Genomic DNA, 10,417 nt, shown 5'->3' on the forward strand with positions numbered 1-10,417 from the left:
ATTAGATACTACATTTTGTAAGATGTTCTTTAGTCAAACTTCTGGGAACAATTCAGCGGGTTTTATAGAAAGATTATGGCTGAGTGACTGCAGTAGTTGCTTCAGGCTCTAGAATATGTAAATCTGTAAATGATATTAAAAAACTCCACATATGCAGATATGTTTCAGAAGGACAAGTCCAGTGTCTTTTCTGGGGGCCAGTGTTGTCTCCAGGTTAGCATGGCTTCATGTTATGACTTAATTATATTTTATTACTTCTTTATGTTATTATTATGCACAGCAGTTTAAACATTGTGAGCAGAGATACTGGGTTTCAATTTTATATGTACATGGGGTTTATTTGGATGATTCCACATATTTTTAATTGAAGAGCAGGTGTTCCCTGTAAGCTAAGTGGGTATCCACTTACCCTGGTTTTATACAGAGAATACATTAAACTTTGCAGTGTGTGTGTGTTTGTTTTCATTTCAGCTTTCATTCAGGAAGACTATTACTGATAAAAATCTTTGTTTCAAACAGCACAGAGTAGAAGTGCTCGGCTGCAATTCAATTTGTGAAGTGTTTCTGTTACAGCGTTGTCACTTTTATAGCACTCCAGTGAGGGGCAAGGAGAGGACTTCTCAAAACATGAATTTTGACTTCAGACTTGAGCCTGTAACTACCTTCTTTTCTAAAAGTTCTTTCAAATATAAATGTGGTGATAAAGATTTCTTGAAGCTTGATGCTTTTACCTGTGTATTCTTAATTTTGTGGTTGTGCATTGCCAGGTACCAGCCATCAGATCTGTTCAGAAATTGCAGCTCACTCTCTTGGGGAGGGTCACAGAGCAGCCTTCCCTGTCTTGTTTGTTTTTAACAATTTGACATTGACTTGTAATTGCCTGGGAGAGTTTTTGTCTTGCATCTGGCTGGACTTAGGTGTTAGATCAGATCTTAAGAAGGAATTCTTTATTAAGAGGGCAAGTGAAGCACTGGCACAGGTTGCCCAGAGAAGTGGTGATTGCCCTGTCTCTGGAAGTGTTCAAAGCCAGACTGGTCTAGTGGGTGGCATCCCTGCCCATGGCAGGGTGGTGGAAGGAGATGACCTTAAAGGTCCCTTCCAGCCCAAACCACTCCATGATTCTGTGACTTGTGCCTGACTGACACACAGCTCAGAGGTTTCTGTGCATCTCCAGCCTAGAAATCTGTCATTTCAGCATTTCCACTTTGGTCTGGGATGTTTTTGATTCAGTGCCAATGGGTGGATTGAACTGCTTGTTAGGTTGGTTTCTGGCACTTGGGTGTTGAGATTCTGCATGATGGAGGAGCTCTGGTGGACTTTGCACACCCAGTTTGATGTGTGCTTCTGAAAGGTACAGCCATGGAGGAAGAGGATGCAGGTGTTTTTGAGGACAGAGAGGGGACATCTGTCTTGATACAACTTTCTAGAATATTGGAGTTCTGGTTTGCCTTCCAAAAGGATCATCTGGGCTTGGAGGCGTTCCTAATCAGTGGCAGATGGAAGTCAGTATTGATCCATGGTCATTTGTGTTGGCTTTGGGACAGGAATCCCTGGGGACTGTGTATGCAGGCTGGCAGGGATGTCCTCTGGCTTGATGATCCAAGAAAGGTCAGGAGAGAGAAGTGGTTCAGCCATCCAGCTGGAGGAATTTTGGCATGCTGCTTGGGCCCAGGGATAAATTCTAAATAGCTGCCTTATGCCTATCTGAGAAAAAGTCTTTCCAGATCTGATGTTCCTGTGTTGTGTGGTGGCTGTCAGGGTCTCCAAAGTACAGCTGGGCGGTTCATGCATGGAAGGACTTGTTGTCTTCAGTTCTCCCTTAGAGGCTTATAAACATTAACCACCCAGAGGCTACTGATTTAGAGAAGCGTGCTATAAATTGACACTGCATGTAAACGAGCTATCGTGCTGTGTTGTGGTGATTAATGTAACTGTAATGGCACGCATTATCTCCTAAAGTTATGATAACCTGGGGAAATCACTTAAAGATAACCTGTTCTGTCTGTTCTCCTCAGGAGGATATCTGCATTTTGGCTCCACATAGCTTATCTTTACTCCTAATGCAAACCAGAAAATTAAAGAGAGCAAACTGCATGCTAGGACCATATTCTAGCTTGCATTGCATTCACTCCTGCATATTAATTTTCTTATGCAAAAAAACCTGCTTTTGAGTTGCCTTGAGACTGGCATTTTTTAATAGGCACTCTCCAGAGATCATACTAATTTTGTCCCAAGCTCAAGATCCAGGTGTCTGTGCTGGGACTTAGCTAATTGTTGCTGAACCTCTCATACTTCTGTCATGCTGGTAAGGCCCTGGCACTAACTGCTTGAGGCTTGCTTTGACTTAATTTGAGTCTTACAGGAATTTGTCTTTGTTTAGCTCTTCATTCTGAAAGTGTGTACTTTCCCTTGCAGGTTTTACTTGTGCCATAATTCAGTATTTGTTCGAGTTTCTAAACAAAACAGCTGATGAGTGATCTGTAGGTACAAGTTTTAATAATACATGTATAGTTAAATTTGCAGAAAATTTTCTTTCTTGTTTCAAATGAAATTTAAAGCAGAGAAGGGGAAAAAAAAGCTGCCTTTGGTTTTCTTAGTTTCTTATTTTGATCCAAATCCTGAGAGAGCTGGGATTTTTGACTGTGAAGCATTACCAAAAAATGCTTGAGTAAGTATTTTAGAATCCCAAATCTTTGGATTCAAGGTACATTTCCCACTTTTTACTTGGGAATCCTTTGGGCTGTCTGTCCTCTCTTGTGTTCTACCGTAGAAACTCTGTCTTGCTAATTGTGATCACTCTCCTTCTCTCCCTGCATTTTCATATCAGGGATAGTAGAAGGAGGAGCTCAGGAATCCTTGAGGAAAGACAAACTGTAACATGTATGTATTCCTGGAATAGTTATTTGACCTCTCAGGAGATTAGAAATGTCTCTTCATGAAGGGGCTCTTGAGAGAAGTGAATGAGCTGGGGAAGAGGCTGGAGAAAGGAGGAAAAGATCTTTTCCTGATGAGTGCTGGCAGTCACTCGGTGCTGTGGGCGCAGGGCAGGAGGAGCTCAGCACCCACCAGCCCGGGCTGCAGGGAGTGCTGAGTCTCTCCAGGCTGAAAGCAGCACTGAGCTTTACAGAGAGGGGCTCCTGTAGAGAGCCTGCAGGACTGGAACTGCAGTGGCACACACCCTCTTGTGGCAGCAAGGGACAAGTCCCAGCACAAACCAGTGTAGCCTCTTGTTTTCTGTGCTCCCTGGTTTGCCTTGCTCGCTCTTTGGTGTTCAGTGAACATCCCTCACTCAGGTGCACCACCTGTGCTTTCCTGCACTTCCCTCTTTCATCTTCCTGTTCTTGCAGTGCCTGAATCTGTTCTGCTTGTCTTGCAAATTCTTAAACTTCACCCTATTTAAATCTGGTTTCATCAGTATTTGGACTGTATTTAAACTGTGGGCTTTAAAGTGCCCTTTCTCACTAAGTTGCCAACATACTGAAAATAGTCCTTACAGGCTAAAACATTTACAGGAGCAAAAAAGCTGGAAAAATAAGCAAGGGTGCTGAAGAACATACTAGTTTGGTGTCTTAAATAGCTTAGTTTGTCTGAACTACTGTGAAGGGGTCACGTATAGATTAGGGGATAACATGCTGCTTTTCCCAGCTGTTTGATTAACCAGCTTAGGGCTGGGTCAAACGCGCAGGAGCGGAGCAAGGAAGGCACATCATCACCTTCCAAGTGCAGAGGGGCCCTACAGCATGTTTGCAGTTATCAGATTTGCTGCATAATAAGCTGTACGCTCCATTCAGCACTCTAATTAACCCAGGAAAGCTCTCTGGCTCAGTCTTTGCTGATAGCATGAACCTCACAAAGCCAGGCAGTCTCACCAAAGTACCTCTAAATAAGATTAAGCAAAGAGAGCCAGCCATGAAATAAAATGTAGGCTAAGTGTCGAGCAAATACTCTTATTTGCTTTCATTTAGTACCAAGTTCTGTACTTGGCATGAGGTGTCCAAGCATTTAATGTGTGAGTAGCACTGGCAACTCCTAGCAAGCGCTGACAGATGAGACCTTAATCATTAATGTTTCTCTGTACAGACAAAAATAACCAAATGCTGTATGACAACACTTATAAACACGAGTTGATGGTATTTCCTACAACTCCTAAGCAGTCCTGGCTCCCACTGATGCCCATCAGGATTGGGAATTACATGTTGGTGGAACATGGTGGCAGACTGGCTAATGCTGGGATATCAGAGGAAAGGAGAAAAGCCAAGGCTGGTGGCAGGTTTGTGAAGTGACAGGTCCCTTAGCCTTGTGCTGCTGCTAAAGATCCTTGTCAGACAGCAGGAAAAAGGAACTGTGTTCAACTGATGGAGGATGGAGCAGGTACAGACATACAGGGTCCTGAAATCTATTTCCTGTTTGCAGAATGGATCTCATCCTCCTTTCTTTGCCTTTTCAGGTATCTTGCAATATCTTCAGAACTCTCCCACCTAGTGACAGCAATGAATTTGATCCAGAAGAAGATGAGCCCACCTTGGAGGCATCGTGGCCGCACTTACAGGTTTTTGATTATTTACCTCAGAAGAAATTCTTGTCATTGCTTGGTGTATCTAATAATTTTCTCAGCTTTTTTTTTTAACCTGTGAATCAGAACTAGTCTGTGAGACACTAACATTTACTAATACTGTTTATGATTCTAATATAGTACCTACAGAGAAGGGAGAGAACTTTGTGATATTTCCAAAATGTTATAGCTTTCTTTCAAAATTATATTGATGATGTCCCTCATATTCCTGTTTTCCTTCACTGATTTAAAAATTATTTTGCTTTCCCAACTGCTTTGATGCACAAGTATTTTTCAACAACTGCAGCAAGAGCATTGTGAGGATGACACTGCTGGCAGTTTTGCTTTATTGAGGGTGGTTAATATTCATAGGAAAGTGCACAGGTGTTGGCAGCTGATCAGAAAAATGAATGAGAAGCTGCATCCCTATCTAAGTCCTCCTTCCTCTCCTCAAGTCAAGGTTTGCTCCCAGGTGTTTGGAGCAGGATTCAAGCTCACTCAGTAGCATCCCTTCCTCTGAATTTCAGTTGTCAAAACAAGGGATTTTGAGACCCCCATGTGGAATAACACTGCATCCTGGTCTGGAGTTATCAGCACAAGAAAATTGTGGGCCTGTTGGAGTGGGTCCAGGGAGGAGGGTGCAAAGATGATCCGAGGGCTGGAGCACCTGTCCCGTGAGCACAGACTGAGAGAGCAGGGGTTGTTCATCCTGGAGAAGAGAAGGCTTCAGGGAAACCCCATTGCAGCCTTCCTGTACTTGAAAAGGAGCTTGTTAAAAAACAAGGGAGTGAATTTTTACTCAGATAGTAAAAAGTCAGATAGTGGTAGGACAAGGAGAGATTCAGATTACGCTTGATTAAGAAGCTCTTGACTTGTGAGGGTGTGAGGGCCTGGCACAGAGGTTCCCAGAGAAGCTGTGGCTGCCCCATCTCTGGGAGTGTTGAAGGCCAGGTTGGATGAGCAGCCTGGTCTTGGGAAAGGTGTCCCTGCTCATGGCAGGGGGGGTGAAATGAGGTGATCTTTAATGTTCTTTCCAACCCAAACCATTCCATTGTTCTGTGATTTTTGAATGAAGAACATAAACTAAACAGGAGAAAACATCCTTGATACTAATGCAGTAAATTCCTTTATAGAAAATATAGATGAAGATCCTGTGTGTGTTAGTCAGGATAATGACTCACACCACTGGTAAATTTACAGGAAGTTAGCTTGAGTAACAGTTTATGGAGTATGGGTGGTTTTGTGAGCAAAGGAGCAGAATTGGTCTCAGCCTGAAATGAGGATTTTATTTTACAGTTGCATGCACAATCCTGTGAGTGGTTTTTTTCACTCTTTTGTGCTCTCTAATTCAGAATCTGTTGAAATGTAGGCTCATCCCTCATTTATATTTAAATTTCACAAAAAATAAGAATCTTCAAAACTTCAAGGCAGCTCTGAGGAGCTGTGCCTGCCTGGAAACAGCACATTCAGTGACACTGGTGCTGTAGTTCAAAAAGTCATTACTTGCATGGAAACGAGGGAATTTCTTATCCAGTGGATGACTTGGCATTGTCAAGAAGAAATTCACTAAAGTATTTGTGAAAAGTCAATGGAATTGATTTCCTGATGATTTAATGTTGGTGTTATGTAAGCTGTCACTTTTCCCACAACTTACTTCTAAACCTCTCTCTTTCTTTGTGATTTCCTATTGCTTCCTTTGAGAAGTCAGAGAACACTGTTAAAAAGTACCAGCAGCAGTTTTGCAGCATATTTCTGTCATGGAAAAATTTAAAATGATTTTAAAATGTAATTTTTAAGCTTCCTTTCTCCTTTCAGTATCAATATTCCTGCTCACTAAAGACAAAAAGGAGGAAGTTTTCAATGGCTGCTCTTTATGAAAAGGTTCTGCAAAGAGAATGGCTGGCTGGTAGCTAATTATCAGTGACAGATCAGAGTTGCTGTCTTACGAGGCCACAGCAGTCTCTGTTTCATTTCACTTCCTTGTTCCCTGGTTTTTATACTCTTCTTTTTCTCCACTAAATGAAAAGTCTTGCATGTCCCACTGAAGAGTTTAGGTAGAGATGGAATTGCATGAAAATAAGCAGATTTTCTCCAGCCCTGAGGCTAATCTTTACAGTAAGTTAGGAACTTCTGAATAAATTCTGGTTTGTATTCTTCTTCTGTGTTTCAAGTTGTACTAGAACACTACTCTAAGCAGTTTCTAATTTAATTTAAATATTTCCAACTGTTTCACCAACCCCTTCAGAATTGTAATGTCTGTATTTGATGTGACTTCAGCAGTTCAGAGGGCAGTTTAAATGTGCTTCCCAATTACTCTGGGAAGCTTTACAAGATGATAACAAGCATTACAAGATGGCAGTGCCTGTTCTTGGTGATAAAATGTCTTTGACTGGAGTTAAATAAGCAAAGGCAGCTTAAAAAGCTCATGTAATTAATTTTAACTAAAAGGTGGCAATTTGATAAAGGAGAAAAATATTTTCCATTTTTTTAACCCTTTGTACTGGGGAACAATAAGCATTTAATCTTCTAACAAAATAATTTAGGGAAATACTAAAAATATAAAGAGTAATCAAGTCATAAACTAAACCCATGTTTTGTTTATTTTTTCTTTTGCAGCTTGTATATGAGTTTTTCATACGATTTTTGGAAAGCCAAGAATTTCAGCCCAGCATTGCCAAAAAGTACATAGATCAGAAATTTGTATTGCAGGTAAGGTGGTGTGTTTTCTTTAGGGCTTAGTGTCACTTTTGGGAAGAAAAAAAAATCCTTTAAAAAGATTTAGTTTAGAATTTGAAAGTGTAACTTCATTTGAAACAGAAAAAGGCTAAACCAGCATCTACAATGAAAGTTTTCAATCTATGGAGGTAATGGAAAAAGGTGTGTGTGTTTATATGTCAGTCTCTGTTACTATAGATACACAGAATAGATGGTTTGGATCCAGTTTCAATATCTCAGTCAAAATATTTGACTTACTGGTTTTGAGACAGAGCTGAAACAGTAACTGTTAAAAAATGAAAAGTTTCCCAAGTAGTCTCAAAATGCTGCTCTCTCTATCTAGAGAGACTACTTAAACACCAGTTTTAATGTGTCTTAGTATTGTTTGTACATTTGTTTTCTGGGATAAGCCAGGATACATTTTTTGTCTTCAGGTTTGAGAACAGGCCTGTCTTGGGTTTTGTCTTCCCTTTGTGAGTTTTTGTGTAACTGCAAAGTCAAAAAGAACTTTGTGCTTGATGCTGTCTGTAGCTTGCTTTTGAAAATCAGGGAAATTTAGAAAGATTATTTAGATAGAAAATGGAGTTTCCTTGCAGACTGACACTTGAATGAAAAAGCAACTTGGAGTTGGCAGGAGAGACTCAGCATTTCTGAAGACCTTATCACTCATGGAGCTTTTATTTTTCCCTGTGCTGCTCAGGCAATAAAAGTTGTGCTTTTACTGTTCATCTGTATTGTTTGGATGAAGAATACCTGAAAAATGTAGTGGACAGAGCAATTTCTGTCCTTACATTCAAAGTTTCAAAGAAGATAATTCAGTTTCCTTCTCGATACCACAAGACCTTCTTCATCCTACAAAAGCAATAGGATATACTTAAATTTTTACTTTATCCTTCTCCTAAACACAAGAGCATTTTTCATTTGGATCATACCTCTGGTGGTTTCCTTTTTGTTCATCTCAGTACTGATTTGACAAGGAGGTACACCAATGTGTTCATACAGTACCTGGTGGAGATAAAAGAAATGCATGACAAATCACTCCTGACTGGTTTTTGCAGGCTGGTTTTGGTTTGATTAGGTAGAGCAGGATTGCATTAGGATGAATACATGTGCTCTCCTTCAAAATCTAGTAAAAATGATTGTTAGATGCTCCTGTTCTGTGCTGCTGAATTTGGTCATAACTGGCAACATCCTGCTCAACCTTTTTAAGACATTCAGAACTGTCAGTTTGGCACAGGAGAATGGGTCTAAACCAAGGATTTAATTTTTTTTTTAAATCTTGCTTGTTTTCGTTAAATCTACTAAATGGAGGAATATTATCTACTGAAAGTGGGAAATAGGAGATTTTAAAACCTACATATCAGAAAACATGATATGACAATTAAGAGGTCAAAAGAGTTCTAAGGATTTCTATGTTCTTGCCATGGGGTTTGGTGATGCCCATTTTTATATTGCTGTGCACAGGGTCAATTTAAAATCCACATTCTTCTATAAAAAGTTCTATTCAGACATATATATACACACATATACAAACTACATATAAGTAGTTATATTTCCATGTGTGTAAATACTTTGTGGTGAGCTCTAGGAAACTGGGGTGTCCTTCCACTTCCTGTTGTGTTTGTTGTGTGTCAGGAGTAACTCCTGAGTACCTGCAGATCCCTTACACAGGAAAGCAATTTGAGACTTAAGAACATGAAGCATTTTGGTGTCTTGTGACACTGACAATACAAGTGGGACTTTTGGAGTATTTGGAATCAACTTTTTCTCAATTTTTTTTTTTAATTTTAATGAAGTGTTTCTTGGCAGTAAGGATGCCTATATGAAAAAAAATTTAAAAGGTTAGGCTTTTAATGGACTTTTTCCTCAAACTTTTTGCTTGTTTACTTGCTTTTTGCTTTCTTTTATTAAGTATAGCTGTGTTTCTGGCTTTCAGCTGTATGTTTTAATAAAATACTGTATTTACCAGTGTAGCTGTTCATTTCTAAAGCCTGCTTATGTACAGTTTGAAATGGTTGGCAGTGGTTGCTAAGAGACATACTATTCAAATATATCCACAAGTCTCTGTTATGTAGGTTGCTATTTTGGAAAATTTAATTTCCCTTTTCTATGTATGTTTAGAATAGTCAAAATAAATTATGGAAGTCTTGCTGCTAATTCATAAAAATAAGACTTTATTGTTGAAACCTGAAAACAAATTGGACATAGCAAAATAATAGTCTTATTATTATTATTTTTTTAATGAGAGACTTAGTTTAGCAATGTTTCCAGAGAGGATCTGCATAAGAGAACTGGAAATATAAATGCTTTTCAATCCAGTAAGAAAACAAAAAACATAAGTGCTTCCAGCTGTTTGCTGTCTTAGGCTGAGATGTGCTATTTGGGGAAGGATGAGGTGACTATTTATTTATTTAAATCCAGAACTAATTGAGGAGAGCAATGTGTTTATAACCTCTGGAGGGCAGCTGACAAACCTCATACTTCCCTCATGAAATCCCCACCAGAGATTCTTACTGCAAGGAGGATACAGTGAGGTCTCACTGCAAGCTGCAGAAATGTTCCAAACAATGAGGAAGAATATGTACATCAGTCCTAGACCTGGATGTTGGAAAGCAAAACCCCAGACAGCCTAACAACTTTTAATGATATTTTTTTCCTATCTTTTTTCGCCTTCTCAAAGATATATAGTAGTTTAACAGAGATCAGGTGTATTCATACACTGACATATCTACTTGCAATAGGTATTTATAATTGATCTGTTTGTGAATCTAAGATAATTTTGTTTTCTGCCACTCCTGTAATGATTTTCTGACAGCATCTTACCCATTTGTAAGACCTGTTTGACAATCTCTCTATTTCTCTTGCAAGACAGGTACTGGTTCACAGTTACTTTTTTTCATGCAAGACAGATACTGGTTGCCTATGATTACTAAAAATTACCTAAAATTCCCTGGTTTCTGCACATTTGTGGCAGTTGGTTGTGCTTTTTGCTTTAAAGTTTACCTCTGAATTTATTCCAAACATCCACCAGAATACCCAATGTTGTGGTGTCACAAAAAAAAATGAAGAGGGTGGCTAAGGGAAAGCTCATGCTGTTGTGGTAGAGGGTTCAAGGGGAATAAAACAAAGAAGTGCAGGTGACATTCCTGC

General features: G+C 39.6%; 1 protein-coding gene across 2 annotated transcripts in view; it reads left to right on the top strand.

The window, feature by feature from the left end:
* The window catches only part of PPP2R5E (protein phosphatase 2 regulatory subunit B'epsilon), a 69,938-nt gene that overhangs the window by 45,427 nt on the left and 14,094 nt on the right, over positions 1-10,417 (top strand). For both annotated transcript variants that reach the window (XM_031066144.1, XM_005417940.3), the window contains exons 3-4: positions 4,448-4,549; positions 7,169-7,261. In XM_031066144.1, coding sequence (XP_030922004.1) covers positions 4,448-4,549; positions 7,169-7,261 — 195 coding nt within the window. The remainder of the gene's footprint in view (positions 1-4,447; positions 4,550-7,168; positions 7,262-10,417) is intronic.

Source organism: Geospiza fortis, unplaced genomic scaffold, assembly GCF_000277835.1.
Source record: "Geospiza fortis unplaced genomic scaffold, GeoFor_1.0 scaffold23, whole genome shotgun sequence".
Taxonomy (NCBI): Eukaryota; Metazoa; Chordata; class Aves; order Passeriformes; family Thraupidae; genus Geospiza; species Geospiza fortis.